The sequence below is a fragment of the Dromaius novaehollandiae genome, unplaced genomic scaffold, assembly GCF_036370855.1.
Source record: "Dromaius novaehollandiae isolate bDroNov1 unplaced genomic scaffold, bDroNov1.hap1 HAP1_SCAFFOLD_30, whole genome shotgun sequence".
In the NCBI taxonomy this organism is placed as follows: Eukaryota; Metazoa; Chordata; class Aves; order Casuariiformes; family Dromaiidae; genus Dromaius; species Dromaius novaehollandiae.
Window position 1 is genome coordinate 3,369,022 of NW_026991333.1, and position 18,619 is coordinate 3,387,640.

Sequence of the window (18,619 nt, forward strand, 5' to 3'; positions counted from 1 at the left end):
TAAGAGTAAAAGCATGAACAAGGAAAATGTGGGCCCATGGCTGAGGACTGGGGCAGGCAATCTGGTAACAGCAGAGGTAGATGGGTCTGGGGAACTCAAGCCCATGGCTTCAGCCCCCACCAGCAAGGTGTCCTGTGGCGGCCTGATTCACGGACTCCGATGTGCTGGATCAGAAACAACTTTATTCAAGCAAGCAAGCCCTTTATATATGCTCTATATGCCCGGGTCGGTACTTCCCACAGTGATCTATGGTACTTTCCACTCCCCTTGTAAGCACCACGTTGTACTTTCCCGAAGGTCATGTTCCTATCATCACTCCTTCTCATTCCATGCGGCTACTTCCTTATCTACATACTGTTATTTATTCCTCCCAAGGCTTTCGGCTCCTTAACTCTATCTTGTCCAATCCCTCACTGTCTGCCCATACATCTCCCCCTTTTTCATTTTTTAAACCAAATATTGCCAGTGCAGTGTGTATTTGCACAGCAAGTACTTGATGCAAAGTCCTTCGAGTCATTCTCTGCATAAGGCTTATTAAGCAGCGGAGATAGATGGCAAGGGCTAGAAATCTTAGCAAGATTACCAATCCACACACCAGTACCTTCTTAACCCACGACCCCAAACCTAATGTCCAGTCCTATCCCTCAAAAGGGTTCCACTCTGACTCTATCTACAACTTATTCGTAAGGTTGTGTAGTCGCCATAAGCTTTTATGAATCAATATTGACCCTGCACAAGGCAGGCAGGTATTGCCAGAAAATGTCCCGACATGGGCTCATCTTAACTGGCTCTCAGTCCTCGTTTGGTGTTTCGAGGGATGCATCAACAAGTCGAATCAGCCGTGCAGGCATCCAACGAGGCCCGTTACCTGTGGAGACACAAGCACACCCTTTCCCCCATATTATTATTCTGCTGGTTCACTCCATTGACCCCTTTCCAGGTTCCTGTAGTGAACCCGAGGCTGTTCTCACCACGTAGGGCATGAGAAATGCTTATTAACTGCACTTTGGTCCGTATAACGGTTTAAGAAGTTGAGAGCATATAAGCCTAGGGTGTCCAGCACACCACACGTTTCTAGCAGGTACCACATGGGACCTACAGGAAAAACAGGCCCTTTTGCAGTGGTTGCTGGGCAAGTGTTGCGGGGCACCTCAGATTTCCTGCCTGTGACCAAACACCTGAATCCCACTGCTGCCTTCAGGCCAAGGCCTTCCTGTCTACATTCAAGCAAGCTGCATTAATGGAGGCCCATCACACCAAGGTCTCCGCTCATGTCCCTGCACTCTTGCAAACTTGTAACTCTCCTTGCTCTGAATCTTTTCTTGCCCCCAGATGATATCAACGAGGACTGTGCTAATGATGTCCACAGGGTGTCTGGATGCCAGGCTGTCCAGGCCCAGGGACTTTCTCAGTGGCACCTTGTCCCTCCTGGAGATCAGGTCACCTCTGTCACAGGCCCCACAGTACTGCAGAGGCAGCTCAGGCAGAAAACCCCTCTCCCGCCATTCGTGTACTGTCCAGCTGTGTTTCCCCCTCACCTTGGGCACTGCAGGGTTTGCTCTCTCAGTGGGAAGCTCCTTCACCATTGCATGGCCACCTGCTCTCTATGACAGCACGTCCCTGCTCTGAAGTGGGGCCACTGCATACACGGTGTCCTTGGCTCTTGGTATCAGGCATCACCATTATAAATGTGCACTCTGTGCCATAGCTGAGGTTCTGCAGCCCAAATATATGTGAACGTCTTCAGCCTGGGGCACAGACAGGAGCAGATGGAGATGCACAAGCTTTCACAGTGCTGCCACATGGCTGCAATCACTGAAATGAGGTGGAATCACTGGCACGACTGGAGGGCTGTGGTGGCAGGGTACAAGCCCTTCAGGAGAGATTGTTGGGGAAAATGAGGAGGGAGGATGCCCTTTGTGTGAAGGGGCAGCTCAGATGTATGCAGCTCTTTTCTCTGGGATGGACAAAGGGCTGGGTGAGAGCTTGTGGGTGAGCATGAGTTTCAGACCACCCGATGAGGGAGAGGAGGTAGATGCATCTCCTTTAATCAACCTGAGGAAGCCTGTGGATCACAGGGCCTGGTTCTTGTGCAGGGAATTGCATCACCCTGTCACAGCAGAGTGCAAGCAGTCCAGGAGGTTGCTGGAGGGTGTCAGGACTTTGAGAGGGCTGAGCACTTTCACAACCAGGCTCATCTTGGAAAGGTTGTGGAGATCGAGGGAGGTCCCAATGGCCAGAAAAAGGAATATGTTGTGCCCATTTTCAACAAAGGCCACAAGAACAACCTGGGGAGCTGCAGGCCATTCCACCTCACTTGAGTGAGGAGTATGTCATGGAGCGATTCATCTTAGATCACCTTTCTGGGCACACGAAGGAGAAGAAGGTGCCTGGGAACAGTCCGCATAGATTAACTGAAGGGAAATCATTCCTGACCAACCTGATTGCCTTCTGTGAAAACAAGACCTGTACTGTGGAGGAGCAGAGAGTAGTGGAGGACATCTGACATGACTTTAAGGAAGGTGTTTGATGCTGTCTCCCACCATATTCTTGTATACAAGAAAGACATTACAGTAGGCTGAGTAGACAACCAGATGGCTAAAAATGTGGTTAGATGGTCGAGTTCAGAGGATTTTTGTGAATGGGTCATTCTTTCCCTGGAAGTTGCTGGCAAGTGGAGTGTGCAGAGGTCTATACTGCCACCAGACCTGTCTAAACAGGTGCATCAGTGACCTGGAGGAGGCAATTCTCATCACATTTGAGATGACACCTAATGGGGCAGAACAGTCACATGCTTGAGGGCTGTCATTCAGAGGGACCTCAGCCGGGAGGAGGAATGGGCTGTCAGGAACCTTGTGAAATTCAGAAGGACAAATGCCAGGCCCTGCACCTCGGAGAGACCAACACCCTGGAGCGATACACACTGGGGAGTCCCTGGCTGGGCAGGAGCTCTGAGGAGAAGGACCTGGGAGTCTCTGTGGGCAGCGAACTGAACATGAGCCGGCAGCATTCCTTGGCAGCAATGGAGGCCACAGCATCCTGGCCTGCATGAACCTGAGCAAAGCCAGGAGATCAGTGGAAGTGACTATCCCCCTCTACTCAGGCTTCTTAGAGCACATCTAGATCCTGCATCCAGTTGGGGCCCCGTGCACAAGAATGCTGTTGATCACTCTGAGCGATTTCAGTGGCAGGTCCCCAAGGTGCTTGGGGGCTGGAGCACTTGCCGTGAGAGCAGAGGCTGAGGGAACAGGGCTTGTTCAGCCTGCAGAAGAGAAGGCTTTTGGGGTGACTCTTAGCAGCTTCCCAGCTCAAGGTCGCCACCCATAGTGAACCAGGCTTTTACAGGGATTCATGGCAGAAGAATGAGAGGAAATGGTTAAAATCTAAGATTGGATAGCAGGGAGAAAAATCCCTGCTATCTAATCCAATGCTATCCAGTGAGGATATTAAAGCATTTGAAGAGCTCATGGCCTCTCCATTCTTGGAGGCTTTCAGGATGCTGTTGGACAAAGCCCAGAGGAACTGTAGTGTGACTTCAGTGTTGATCCCGATGGGAGCAGGAAGTTGGACTAGAGACCTCCTGAGGTCACTTCCAACTGAAAGGGATGGGTGATTCTGGCATCTCTGGCGATAGCTACTGCGATTCTTGGATAGCAGGGAGAAAAATCAATGAGGATAATGAAACATTTGAAGAGCTTATGGTCTTTCTGTTCTTGGAGGCTTTCAGGACACTGTTGGACAAAGCCTGGAGGAACTTGGTGTGACTTCAGTGTTGATCCTGATGGGAGCAGGAGGATGGACTAGCGACGCCCGAAGGTCCCTTCCAACTGAAAGGGATGGGTGATTCTGGCATCTCTGGTGATAACTACTGTGATTCCTGAACTCCTGAATTCCTTTTCTGCATGTGTTTTAGCACCACTCATACCATCCCCAGAGCCTGCCCCTCCTCGTGCTGCAAGGTTACCTCTTTTTAATTATGGATGACTGCTTGCCCTCCTCACCATCTACAACACTTGTACACTACAACATGATGTCAAATGAGTGTGACATATGCAGAAGGTCATGGCATGAAGGTGATTGCACTCTAACAGCCCTAAGGTCCTCTGCAGATCCAGTAAAATCCAGAAGGATTGGGAGATCCATTAAACAACCTAGGAACACTTTTGTACACTTGACTTTGTCAGTGTGGGAGGCTGAGGGAGCTGGGTTTGTTCAGCCTGGAAAAGAGGAGGCTTTGGGAAGACCTAGGATTTGCCCGCCCGTACCTACCAGGAGGTCATCAAGAAGATGGAGCCAGCCTCTTCACCCTTGTGCACCATGGGAGGAGGAGGGCCAGGATGAGGCACTAGCTGAAACAGGAGAAGTTCAGGCTGGGGATAAGCAAAAACATTTTACCCATCCAAACAGTGAAGCACTGGGGCAGGTTGCCCAGACAGGTCGTGCCATCTCCATCCTCAGAGGTTTTCAAGTCCTAAATGACTAAAGCCCTCAGCAACCTGCTTGGAGCTGACAGCTGAGCCTGCTGTGAGAAGCAGGTTGGGCTAGAGACAACCGGAGGTCCCTTCCAGCCTGAATGATTTGGCATTTCCTTCCACCCCGGGTCTTCCCTTGTTGACCTTAGGGAAAACATTCAGCTTCCCCATGGCTATGGAAGTACATCAGACAAAAGTATGAGCACATCAACTGCATGTGTCTTGTCCTGCTCTGGTCAGAGCAGTTCAGATTCAGGACTGCTTGGCAGGTACCCCCAGGTGGCCCTGATTTTTCATTGATTTCACTTTTTATTGCATTGTCCCCTCTTTTCCACCTTACAAGCTCTTCTCTTTTACCACCCTGCTCTCCCATGCAACCAGCACACCTCTGTTTACCCTATACCCATTGACCCTGGTCTTGCTTGCTTTGTACCTGCCCTTGGCTTCTCTGAGATGGCTGCCATGCTCATTTCAACCATTTCCAGCAGTTCCTTTAAAACAGCATGGCCTTTATTATCTGTAGTGTCCTGCAGTTCGTCATGCTGTTATCCTGTCAGAGGCATGGCAAGATAGGATGAGCCATCTGCACACACACACATTCACAGCTGACACAAAGGAGCTTGAGTCAAGAGGGACCTTGAGAAGCTTGGAGATGAGGCCAAGAGAAACCTCCTGAAGTTGTGCAAGGAGAAGCGGCAGGTTGGGCCTTGGGGGAGTGACCCTGGGGAGAAGGGCCTGGACATCATGAGGGATGCCATATGAGCCCGTGCATGCTCACCACAGATCCGGCCAGCTGCACAGGGGGCTGCACTAGGAAGCATGTGGCCCCCCAGACAAGGACTGTTTTTATCCCTCCACCTAGCACTGGGGTGGCCACATCTGGAATCACATGTCCCAGTGTGTTACACCCAGTGCTGGAGGAATGGGGAGGACCTGGAGAGGGTCCAGAGGAGGTCTGCCAAGAGCGGGTATGGGTCATGCAGCACATGAGCTGTACAGGGAGGCTGAGGGACCTGGGCTACATTATCCTGGTGAAGTTGAAGCTAAGGGCAGTAGAGTAGTAGACCGTGAGTGCTTGCAGGGTGGTTTCAGAGATGTTGGTGCTTTTTTTGGTGGTGGGAAGCAGCACAAGAATGAGAAACACCCACAATCTTCAGCTTGAGAGGTTCAGACCAGATTTTATAGAAATAAATATCACTTCAAGGGTAGTGCTGTGGTGCAAGAGGTCAGGCAGAGGGAGCCTGTGGTGAGCCCCTGGCTTTGTGTTTGAAGGAAAAGCAAGGGAGGGTGGAGAGACATCAGTAAAGGTGGGCAGATCCCTGGGTGAGAGCAAGGAGGGGAAGCAGGCTGGGTGTCTACAGGCTGCAGTGGAGCAGGTGCAGGCATGGGACAGTGTAGGACAGCCTGGGGTGGAGATGGCCAGGGGCACTGCCAAGGCTGAAAGCTTCTGACAGAACTGAGATCTTTGTCCTCTTGGCTATGGCTCCTGTATCTGCCACTGAGGCCTGCCAGAAGACACCATTTCCTTGTAGTCTGGGGCCTTGTTTCCTCCTCTCACTGAGGGGGCCTGTGAGGTGCCATCTCATTGTCCCTCACTCAGTGTGGCACCCCACCCCCACCCTCACACTGCCCCCACAAAGAGCCCTGAGCAAAGCAGGAGGGAAACCATCACCCTACTCAGGGCTGGGTGTCAGTGCTTGGCCATGTGGTATGATAAAACACACCTAGGCTGACTTGGCATCAGAGCCACCTGCACATTTCCATTGCCTGCCTCTAACAACTGCCTCCAGCTTTCTGCTCTCATCAGCCCCTGGAGAGGCCCTGTGAGTAATGGCCCTCAGGGGGACCCATTAATGCTCCAAGAAACTTTGGGATCTGTTTCTGAATGCAACTTCTTGAGAGCTTGCTTCACTCTCCTCTCAGAATCTGAGGTTCATGGACTCACCACTAAATACTCCTGAGGGGTCATTACAATGCAAAAAGCCCTGATGAGCTCCTAATTATCCCCATAATTTACCTCAGTTCTTCAGATCTGGTGTGGATAATTGGAGAGGTTTCAGGAGCGTCTTTACAAGAGGAAGAAGCATCAAAAAAAAAAAAAAAAAGAAAAGAAAAAGGAAGACGACGACAAAGGATTCCTGCTTTTAAAGTTTTCTTTTCTGTACAGCTTACAGAACAAGTGATATTCACATTCTCCGATTGACAGTGACTCAGAGGGTCTCCAAAGGAATCTGGATGTGTGAGAAAAGCAGGATTTTTGACAGCAGACATGTACAAACAGCCTTCCTCCTCCCCTCCCCAGCCCTGCCATTTCTCTCTTCGGCCACTGGGGACCGACATCACTCTTGTAAAAAGCAAACCTTTTTCCACTGGAGTCTGTAGCTGAGTGTTACAGCCTCTATGCACCAATTCCCACCTGCTTTCCTTTGAGAACTAGCTGCAAAGAGACATAGGAGGATAATTCTGAACTGTGATCAAAACAACAAAACATGATACATTTGAATGAAAAATAAGATACACTCCTTAACTGCATGCTAAGTCCAAGCTGCCTCCAGTGGGATCCACTTTCCACAAGGAATAACCTTGCCAGAAATATTTTTGACAGCTAGACAGGAAAGGAGAGAGAACACCACAATTCAGTTGTTGTCTAAAGAGGCAAGGAGACTCCTGAAAGAGGAGGCAAGCTCAAGCTCAGAGCTGCAACTAGCGAGATGAGAGGCAGCTGAGTGAATAAAGAGGAAGAGGAGGAGGAGAAGTGGAAAGCTATGGAAAGTTCCCTTGTACAGATAGTCTGATGCAAAGATGACTTTAGAAATAATCAAGTTAATCAGGGCATGGGGAAAGACGTGAAAGATTGGTGAGGTTAAAAGCACAGTAGAACAGACAGAGCAGTGAGAATGCAAGTTTGAGGGAGACCAATATTTCTTCTCCTGGGATTCATACCCTTCCTGAAGATTTCCAGTAGTTCCTCCAGGGAAAACGTGGACAATTTATTAAAATTATTGAATTATTTCAGCTGAGGAAAAGGTGCTCACATTTTTAAAACATTTCTGAACAGTCCTTCACCTTTTCAGGCAGAGCTCAGGTGTCTGACCACACGCATGCAGTGGCACTTGGAGAGGCCCTGGTGTATCTGAGGTTGACTTAGAGGAGACAGGAGCCCCTCTGCGCTGCATATGGAGGCTGGGCAGAGGGGACCAAGGCACCAACCAAGGCACCACATGTCCGTGTCCCTGTCACTGCATCTCACCCCAGGTCTGGAAATCACTTTCCTTAAAAAAAAAAAAAAACAAAAAAACCACACACATATACACAGAACACCCCCCCTCCCCCAAAACCCATCAAGGATTATAAGAACACAAAGACTGTTAAAAGCCAAAAAGTGTAAAAAATAATTTTTACTTTAGTGTTTTTTAATTTCTTTCCTGTTTCATGTTTATTGTCACTTTCTAAACATTTCTGTTATAATCATGCCTACAGCATGAGAAAAGACAACACCGAGTCCAGGGCTCACCAAAACCACTCCCTGCCCAGGGCTCTCCATGCCACTCCTCACTTGTTCCAAAGAGCGGAGGCGCACTCTGAGGGCTCGAGCTCTCTTGACCAGTAGCGGAAAACAGGGTGACTGGCTTCAATGAAATGAAATATTTTTGCATGGCCAAATTGGCACCAATCTCAATACACCTGTGTTGCAGTGCTGTTTTAAAGGAGGCCCTAAGCACCTAGCCACACTCCCAGCACGGTCAATGAAGTGTAACTGATTTTAGGCAGCAACAGGGAGAAGGCTGATCTCACTCAATGCCAGACCCCTTCAAGGCAGATGTCTCTGCCTAATCCAGCTGCCTGCACTTCCCTTTCTAGGCAATGGAGAGAAATAAGGTGTCCCCCTGAGAGGTGTTGGGAGACTTCTGCTGGTGACCAGCTGATGCTCCAGAAAGGTTCCTGTAGGTCCAGGATCACATTCCCCAGCACTGCCTGGGAACACAGCGACAACAGGGCATCTCGGGCAGCAGTAGCCTCTCTAGGTGCCCCAATTAATAAAGGCCTGAATGTAAACTTTTAGTCAAAAGTCCAAACCTATTCAAAGAAGAACTCTATGCAATAACTGAGAAAAGCCTTCCTTTCCAGAACTTCAAATGCTATTTGTCAATTCTCATGTTGTTTTTCCTTTCTTTTTTATTGGCAGCACCATGTCCATGCACTACAGTAATTACTTCCTCTGTTTGAGTATATACATATGTATGTACAGTTATTCATCACGCCCTATTTCCTACCAGCACTTTGAATGGGGAAGTTTTCTGCTGAGGAACACCTCTATTTAAATTGATGTACTTCTCTCTCTTCTGCCTCTCTGCCCTGTCTTCTTCCTCGGCCTAATCTGTCTTTACAGAGCTCTCCCTAGAAACATGAACTGTGATTGAATCACAGCACTTAGGATGGAGGAGACCTCTGGACGTCATGTCCCCCCAGTCCCATCTCCCTCCTCAATGCAGAGGGAGCTAAATGAGCTTGCTCAGGGGCTCACTCCAATTGCACATAGTCCACAAAGGTACTAAGAGTGCGCTTCATCCCATGTCCCAGGCCATTAATGAAGAAGTTCCACAGTGTTGCCCCCTGTGTTGATCACGGAGGGATGCCACCAGTAACCAGCCACCAGTTTGGCCTCCTCATACCACTAATCACAGCCTTTGGGCCTGATGGACCAGCCAGTCTTCCACCTGCTTTATGGTTGATTTATCGAGTGCAGATCTCAACAGTTTGGCTACAGGTAGAACATGGACGACTGTGTCAAAGGCCTTGCCAATATGAGGGCACACCAAGTCCCCTGCTTTCCCCTTGTGCCCACAGTCTTCTGGTAGAAGGCAGTGAGGTTGGTCAGGCACAGTTTCTATTTCCCTTTGGTCAGCCCATGCTGGCTCTGCCAGTCCTTGCCCTCCAGATGCTTGGAGATGGTTTCCAGGAGCATTTGCTGCATCACCTTCCCAGGGACTCGCATGAAGCTGACCTGCATTCTTCCTCTTGCCCTTCTCTGGAAATGGGTGTGATGTCTGCCTTTTCCCAGATAGCAGGAACCTCCCTGCTTGCCCCGACATTTCAAAGACAATCAAGAGCAATATCACACGGGCACTAAGAGCCTTAGGGGCAGCTCTTACCGGTAGTATGTAAGGCAGAAAAGACAAGGAGAGACTCAGCTTTTTCCCTGTCCTTGTCACTATGTCCCCTGCCCCACTGAGCAGTGAGAGCACATTCTGCTTAGCTGCCTTCCTTGTGCTGCCAGCAGGCTTACAAAAGCCCTCCTGGTTGCCCTCCCCACCCCTTGCGAGCTCCAGCTCCAGCTCCAGCTTTCCTAACTCCATCGCTGCACCCACAGGCAAGGTTTCTATCTGCCTCCTGGGCAGCCTCTTCCTTCTTCCACCCTCCGGGAACTTCCTTCCTGTGGCTGAACTCCTAAGTCAGGGTGCCCCTGGTCATCCATGCGGTTCTCCTGCCAGGCCCTGCTTGACTCCCATCACATCACACTGGTTTGTTCCTGGGCTTTGAGGACGTTGTCCCTGAAGATCCACGAGGGATCCATGGCCTCTCTGCCCTCCAGGACAGTTTCCTGTGCCAATTAACCTGGTTCTGGCCTAACAGCAGCACTGGCACAGGTGACTTCCAGGAACCTACACCAACCAATCAGGTACTGAGGCAGAAGTGACCTCACAATCAGCACTGAAGCCCTTTGCCGGGTTCTGAGGTAGCAGTGACCTTACAGCCCCATATGTGAGCCCTGTGCCTGCTGCTGGCCTATCAGGTCCTGGGGCAGAAGTGACCTCACAAGCACAAACCCCAGCCATGTGCCTGCTCCTGGCCTGCCATGTTCTCTCACAGAAGTGACCCTCGCCTTGACTCCCAGCAGTGTGGGGAAGGTTGTTCTCCGGGGTTTGCTTGCTTCTGCAAGAGCTTCTCAGGAGCTGGGAGAGGGCCTCGGAGGTGGCAGTGCCCTGGCCCCAGGCACACAGCAGCACCTTCACTCTGCCAGCCATGGGACCTCTCTTTCCTCCCCCCAGGTCTCTGCTCTCCAAGCTGCTCTCCAACAGGGTGACAAGTGCCTGAGGTCCCCTTGCCCACACACAGGGCATGGTCCTGATGGATTCCCATGAGCACTGCCAGCTTGTTGTCCCCAAGCACCTGACCCGGGAAGCGTTTGCAGGAGGGAGACAATCGGTTATCACAGCCACAGGCAATGCAGTGCCATGAGGATCCCTCCAGGCCTGTTCTTCCAGCACTTCCTTGAATGACATGCTCGGGAGCAACAGGAAGGGCCAGGTCCCATCTGTGCCCATCCAGCCGGCTGCAGGGAGTCCCTGGGGTCCTGGTTTAGCCCAACAGAATGAAATTCTCAGTGTAGCGGCAGGGCTGCCACTCACTGCTGCCTTCCACACTGGTCCCGGAGCTTTGAGGTCCCCGACTGAAACCTTTGTTTGAGTGCCCAGCAACTGCCCCTTGGCTGGAAGGGGTGTCTCCAACCCTGATGCCCTCTATGCCACAAGGGCTGTCAGGAAAAGACCCTCCTTCCCCCAGGTACTGCTGCCCATGGAACAAACAGCTCTGCCAGAGAGGGGGTAAAATCCACTCGTATTTGGAGATGTTTACCTGTGGGACTGCTGGCCTTCATCCCCCCTCTTTGGAGTTGTTTCCACTTTCTTCCTCCACCTCTCCCACAGAAACTTCTTGGACTCTGTGGTGGGTGTCATGAGCTGCTGTCATGAGCAATTGGAGGAGGCTGTACCCAGCCCTGTGGCTCAGGGACTGGGATCCTTGGCACCTGGGGAGGGTCCCTGCTCCTTGGCTTGCCCAGGCCTTTGCTGTGAGCTCTCATGCACACACTTACTCTTGCAGTGGGCTCCCCACGATGCCCAGATTATCGGCATGGCGTGTCCCTGGACTCAGCTCTTTCTCCAGAGGGATGATCCATTATGCAAGGGAGAAAATATAGCGCAGTATAGACTGAGTGACGAGAAGAAATATCACTGAAGAGTATAGAAAGCATCAGGTAGTTTATAGTCACCTGCCTGACAATCATTCCTAATCCTGTCTCTTTCAAACTAAATGCAGGCTTCATCCCACAGCCACTGAAGCCAAACGGAAGCCTTACTCCCCCCCAACACCCCGCTGCCCCCATTTGGTGTGAGTATGAGTCCTAATGCTTTAATTAAAAAGCTAGACTTGGAAAAACATGTTCTCTCACTAGAACATTATAATCCTGGCCATGCGCTTGGTGGTTGAGTAAAGAAATCGTCTCTCTGGACCTCTCACCCTTGAGCAAGCCTGGGTACCTCTGGCTCCAGCCACTTGGCAACTGGCAGAAAGGCCTTTCTTGTTCTGATTGCTTTAAAATGTTGGCAGTCCCTGGGCACTCTGTTGATCATACCGCTCTCCCCAGCATTGGTACTCTGCCAATTCTGCCCTTTATTTTGCTTCTTTTTGGTGGAGGCTGCAGAGTATTTCGTCTGTCCCACTGCACTTGCCCTGCACTTGTCTGTACTCTTGCTGATACAACCCACGATAACGGGGGCTGTCTTTGCTACAAGAGCACTCTGTCAAATTCCTGTCAACTTGTTGAGCACCAGCACACCCAGGTCCTTTCCTGCAAAGCTGCTCTCCAGCCAGTCCACCCCAGCTTGCCCTGCTGCACAGGGTTCTTTCCTCCCAGGGACAGGACATGGCTGAACTCCCCAGGCCCCTTTCAGCCCGCATCACCAGGCTGTCGCTGCCCCTCTGCTGAGCAGCCCTGCCCTCCAGCATGTCAACCACTCACCCCAATTGGGGATCGTTCATGAACTGGCTGAGAGTGCACTCCGTCCCACCATCAAAATCATTCCTAAAGACAGAAGGCATTGGCTCCAGTACTGACTCTGAAGAACGTCACTGGTAACCATTAGTCGCTTGGACTTTGTGCCACTGTTCTCCACCCTTCGAGCCAGGCAGCCTCCACCTAGTTTCCCCCACACTCCATTGCTTACTCCTCCGTCCTCACTCTCCCCAGTCTGGCTACAAAGGTGCTAGGGAAGACCATGTCAAAGGCCTTCCTAAATGCAAGGCATGCAACAGGCACTGCACTCCCCTGGTCTGCACAGCCAGTCATCCCATCCCAGAAGGCAAAGAGGTTGGTCAGACACAATTTGACTTGATGGCTTCATGCTGGCTGTTCCCAGTCCCTTCATGTGACTGGAACTAGCTTCCAGGAAGATGTGTTGATCCCTGGTGTGATGCTGACCAGCCCGTCATTCCCCAGATCCAGGCCCTGCCCTGCTCCAGCCATGTCCCACGTGGGGTTGAGCACACAGCCATCCATCGGGGTCTGCTGGGGTCTGGGCTGGGAGAGAGGCCGGGCAGGGCTGGCTGTTCCCCTCGATACGGGCCCTGAGCCCAGCAGGACAGAGCTGGCCACCCAGGGAAATGCACCCATAAACCTGGGGTGTGCGGCCAGGACTGGAAACAGCCCATGTGAGAGGCTGGTCTGGGACGAATGCCTGGGGGCACCTTCCCCCATCAGTCCTTGCAACCAAGGGTACAGAGCAGCCTTCTTTCTTCTGCACTGGTATGTCTTGGCTCCCCTGCATGAGACCTGGCTCTGCACCACAAACCCCCCAGTGTGTGTCCTCACCCTGCCCAGTCACACAGCTGAGCTAACATTGGTGTTTGCCTCTCTTGGGCCCTTTCCAGCCCAGCTCAGCCCCTCCCTGGCTCTCCCCACCTCCCCTGCCCTCTCCCCAGCCCACCCAGCAGAGCAGACCAGGCTGGTGGTGGCTCCACAGCAGAGTGCTACAGAGCTCTGGGCACTCACACCACATCCCCTGCCCCCCGGCAGGCACAGCAGCTCTGGGGGGCAGGGGTGTGTGTGCCAGCTGCCCCATCAGCCTCCAAGCTGGAACAGGCCCCCGTGGCACAAGGAGGCAGAGCACAGTGACACTCTGCATCTCCCTTGTTCTTGTGCACAGGAGATTCCCTACCCCCAGACTGCCTGCAGCCCCCCGTGCCAGCCCCTCTCTCCAGCACAGCACAAGGCTCCCTGCCCTGGGGCTCCTCAGGCAGCTCCTGCTGCCCCACGGACACAGCAGCCTGCCCTTACTTGACCTCCACAGAAACAGATTTCTCTTTCTCGTTTATTCCTCCTTGCCAGCACACAATTGCTCCTTTGCTCTTCCAGGGATGTCCCTGCTCCCGGGAGAGTCTTTCCCCAGGGAAGTGCATCACTGCTGCCTGCCCAGCCATTCCTGGACCCAACCCTGTGCTCCTTATGAGTCCCCAGGCTGGGGCCACAGGGTGACTCCTCACTGGTCATAGTGGTCAGGGTGGGAAGCAGACCCAGCTGGATGGGCATCATTGCACCTGACAACCCCCTACCGAGGCGTCTGTTGCCCTGTGGTCATGGACGATGCTCTGAGCAATCACAGGGTATTTCAAATGGCTCAGGCTGTGTTCAGGCGTGTCGCGAGATCCAGCCCATGGCTTCTCATCGAAGGTGACATGGACCACTCTGCAGGATCCCTTCCCTGGGCCTCCTGGGTCCCAGCTGCCTCTCGTGGGATTGCAGAGCTCTCACTAGCCTGGACATTCACTGCTTTAGCCCTTTCCCTCTGGGTGACTCCACTGGATTTTGTGAAGCTCCATTCACTGCCCACCCCTAAGCACATGGTGCCCTTGGGGATGCCTTGTCCTCTCCTGATGGATCCACACTACCTTTGAGAAGGATGGGCATCAGCATCCAGCCCTGTTGTATGGGAGATACCACTTGACCATTCACCATCTCCAGGAGCACTGGGCACCCACAAGCGAGAGCTGAATCCAGCCCTCATTCCCTAACACAGCACCTCTAAGCTCATTGCCTTGAGTCCAGGGAGAGCCCCAGAAAAGCAACAGGCCCTTTCAGAAGGAAAGTCCCTGAGCACATTCTTGGCTCCAGCTTTTGAAGGCGAGCCCAACCTTCAAGCACCGCACTGAGGAAATCCCCTTTTATTACAGAGAGGCCAGCTGTAACACAGTGAGAGACACATTTAGAGAAGACCTCTGGGTCAGGAAACTGTGCTGTAAGGAAGTGGGATGTTTTACAACACTTCTGCACAAACATGATGATCACAGCAAGAATGCCCAAAGCACAAGACTTGTCTGAGGTACTTAGAAACCACTTGTGAAGAGGGATGGGCAGCTCACTGCTGCTGCACTAAAAGCAGGTGAATCAGTTTCTTCAGGGCATCCCTGAGCTCCCTGTTCCTCATGCTGTAGATGACAGGGTTTACTGCTGGAGGCACCACCGAGTACAAAACAGCCACCACCAGATCCAGAGCTGGGGAGGAGAGGGAGGGGGGCTTCAGGTGGGCAAATATGATAGTGCTGAGAAACAGGGAGACCACGGCCAGGTGCGGGAGGCACATGGAGAGGGCTTTGTGCTGTCCCTGCTCAGAGGGGATCCTCAGCACAACAGTGAAGATCTGCACATAGGACACCACAATGAAGATGAAACACCCTAACGCTAAACAGGCACTAACCACAAGCACCCCAAGTTCCCTGAGGTAGGAGTCTGAGCAGGAGAGCTTGAGGATCTGGGGAACTTCACAGAAGAACTGGCCCAGGGCATTGCCATGGCAGAATGTTACTCCAAATGTGTTCCCAGTGTGCAGCACCGCACTGAGAAACCCACTGGCCCAGGCAGCTGCTGCCATTTTGACACAAGCTCTGCTGCCCATGATGGTCCCATAGTGCAGGGGTTTACACATGGCAACATAGCGATCGTAGGCCATGATTGTAAGAAGAGAATACTCAGCCAAAATGAAAAAGGTAAAAAAAAAGAGTTGGGCAGCACATCCTGAGTAGGAGATGGCCCTGGTGTCCCACAGGGAATTGGCCATGGATTTGGGGACAGTAGCGGAGATGGTGCCAAGGTCGAGGAGGGAGAGGTTGAGGAGGAAGAAGTACATGGGGGTGTGGAGGCGGTGGTCGCAGGCTACGGCTGCGATGATGAGGCCGTTGCCCAGGAGGGCAGCCAGGTAGATGCCCAGGAAGAGGGAGAAGTGCAAGAGCTGCAGCTCCCGGGTGTCCACAAATGCCAGGAGGAGGAACTCATCTGGGAAACTGCTGTTGGGCATTTGCTTCTTCTGAGCTTTCAGAACTGTCCAAGGAGGAAAAGGCATTGATAAGTTAGATAGTATTCTTTTAGCCCAAACCAAAATATTCTTAATAGAACCCTCCACGTTTCCTCTCTTCTCTCCCTTTGTTCAGATCCCTTTTCTCAACTCTGGTTTGTGCTGGCTGAATGTGCTGTGCACAGCAGGGGCCTCTGGGTGTGGGCTCCGGAGGAGTCAGTCCTGCTCTGCTGGGGTTGTAAATGGAGGTGTCAAACTGCCCCGAGGATTTGGGCGTATTGCTGGAGATGGGCACCATGAGCTGAGTGAAGGGGATTGACTCTAGTGACCCAGTGCAAATATTTTCTTTTAATTATTGAGAGAGATGAATGCAGCACTCATGGCAGCTGTCTCTGAAAGAGAAGACCCTTGCGAGGGATTCCTCTCCCCCAGCCTTGCCCTCCTGAACACAGGTGTCTGTGTCAGAATCAGCCCCACCAGCTCCCCCTCCAGCAAGCCACAGAAACACTGGAGTGAAGGCAGGGGCTGACCCCACCCTTTCTAGACATCTCTGTTCCAGTGAGATGGACCCTCTCCTCACATCAGTTTACCCTCTGCACTCTTTCCCCAGGCTCTGCAATGGGAGTGGGACGTGACTAGCTCTGATGTACACACCCTGCAGCAGGTTACAGCCACCCGTTTTGTGGAGAGTTCATTCAACAGTATATTCAGAAAATGGGCTGCAGTGGAAGGATCTGATTCTATGTTTCTTGAGTTTTGATGGTCCCATCACACTGTGGGAGCATTCTTTGATGCAGTAGAAATCTTTGGCATTTCAGTTTCTCTCAGCATTAGAACTTAAGTGTCCCAGGAGGAAAAGGGCTCACGGTGTCTATATACTACAGACAGAGTCAGGGGATCTGGACTGTGCAGGAGTCTTGCTGCCCGCTGCCCTGTGCTAGCCCCTCTCCCAGCTAAAGGACAATCCCACTCCCAAGTTACTCTGAGAAAGGACCTGGACTGAGGTGAGAGTGGAGGAATGTAGCTCCAGAGGGAAGATTTCCCCATTCTTCTCTCTCAGAGCAGACATGGAGAGTGTGCTCTGGAGAGCTCGTCAGAGCAGGTGAGGAGGTTTCTGACTTGCATGACCAGCACAAAGACTCTCCGCTATCACAGACATGCTATGGCAGAGCTGAGGTCTTGTGGAGGGCAGCTTGCAGCCTGGCAGGACACCCCAGAGAGACAGTCAAGAGATCTAAAGAAGGGTGAGGGGGGGCAGCCTTAAGGGAGAGTGAGATCACTCCCCAATCAGATGAAATGCATTGCCTAGAAGGTTGGAAGGGGCCTTGGGCACATCACTGCCATGAAGACAGCTCCACGCAGGACCCACAGGGTCAGTGCCTTAACTGCAGCTGAACCCCTCTCCTTCACCCCAGAGAGCAGGACAGCAAGAAGCAGAGCAGCACAGAGAGGAGAGGAAACAAGCAGCAGTACCATGACCCTGCCAGCAAAGGGAAAGCCAGGAGGGAGAGCCAGACGGGCAGTTAGGAAAGCCTTCCCCTCTCCCAGCTCTGCACACCACCTCCCAGGCAGCGGCATCGCAGCACAGTCACTCTCAGCCCCTTTGCCGTGCAGTGGGAAATGGGCACGTCACAGCAGAGATGCCCCTCTGCTCTGCTGCAGCTCAGGCTGCTGAGGAGGGGGCTCCTGCCCTGCAGCCCATGGCCTTGAGGGCAGAGGCTGTGCTGGGTGGGAGAGGAGACACGGGGGGCTTGCTGAGAGGAAGATGTCTGCATTGCAGGGACTGACCGGGAGTTTTCCTAATTCCCCCTCCCACAGCATTTATGTCTCTACTTTCCTCTCACTCGCTGATCATATCTCCCCTGCCTGTAGCTTTTCCTCCTGGCAGCTGTTTCTCTGCCCCATCTCTTTTCCCTGCCAGTGCTCACAGACCCCATCCCACCCTCTGGGCACTCAGTCCTGCCCTGCAGAAACCTCCCAGCAGCAGGGCACTGCCCAGGGGCATCTCTGGCTTTGCAGGTGCTAAGGAGCAGGTCAGACAAACGCGGGTGAGGCCAGGCAAGGTGATGGTGGTGCTTTCTGTAGGCAGAGCACTGGGTGAAAGGATGCAATGAGGTCCCTCACAGAACTACTGATCTCTCACTGTAATGGTCTGGGAGCATCAGCCTCTTGTCCAAACCTCACAGCTCCTGTCCTCTCCTCTTGCCCACCCACACCTCTCAGCTCCTGCAAACAGTGGGAAACTGGAAGCAGAGACTCAGGAAAGGTCCTTCTCTTTCAGGGAACCCCGGCCATGGCTGTCTGCTTGAAAAGGTCCCCTGGAAATATCCTGGGGGTGAGCGAGAGCTGAGAGCAGCCCTGACCCCCGCAGCACCCTCTCAACAGGAGGATGAACCCACCCTTCTCGGGGTCGCTCCTTCCACCCAGAGCTTCTCCCTGCAGCGCCCTGGGCAGCTCCCTGGGCAGGCTGAGTGCTGACCCTCGCAGGCGGCAGAGTCCCCGCCCCGGGCACACAGCACCCTGGGTCGCAGGGACACTGCTCTCAATTACAGCCCACGCACACCTGGGGGCACTCCCTGGCTTCACACCCCAGCACCGTCCCTGGCAGAAGGTAGCCGTGATGGCCTGTCCCTCTGACGGTGTGGCTGGGAAGCCCTGCTCTAAAGCACCTCCTGCTCCAAACAGGAGGAGCTGGCAGAGCCGCCCTGACAGACCCTCTCAGCTGTGGAAGGTGCCAGCTTCAGAGGAAGCCTCCGGCAGCCACAGCAGCAATGTTGCCCTGCAGCCAGAGACTTACTGTGTTAGGGGCTGGGAAGATTTCTCCCGGCAGGGACCTCTCAGCCATCCTCTGATGCCCCACTCTCTTCAACTTCGGAGATGTCCATCTCGTTCTGGCCCCTGCAGGCAGTGCCCGGAGTCCTGCTTCTCCAGGAAAAGGAGCTGCACTTGGACAGAGCTGGCTCTCTGCAGTGCCTGCCAGGTTGCCATGGGCTCCGGCAGCCCCAGGAGCCAAGCCCAGCT

The 18,619-nt window shown here is 52.8% G+C and overlaps 1 protein-coding gene across 1 annotated transcript in view; it reads right to left on the minus strand.

Annotated features, from left to right (window-relative positions):
* Positions 1–15,220, minus strand: part of LOC135325817 (olfactory receptor 14A16-like) — a gene marked incomplete at its 5' end in the record, with an annotated part of 109,601 nt that extends 94,381 nt beyond the window's left edge. Inside the window, one exon of the mRNA XM_064503794.1 lies at positions 14,759–15,220. Coding sequence (XP_064359864.1) covers positions 14,759–15,220 — 462 coding nt within the window. The remainder of the gene's footprint in view (positions 1–14,758) is intronic.
* Positions 15,221–18,619: the final 3,399 nt, after the last annotated feature.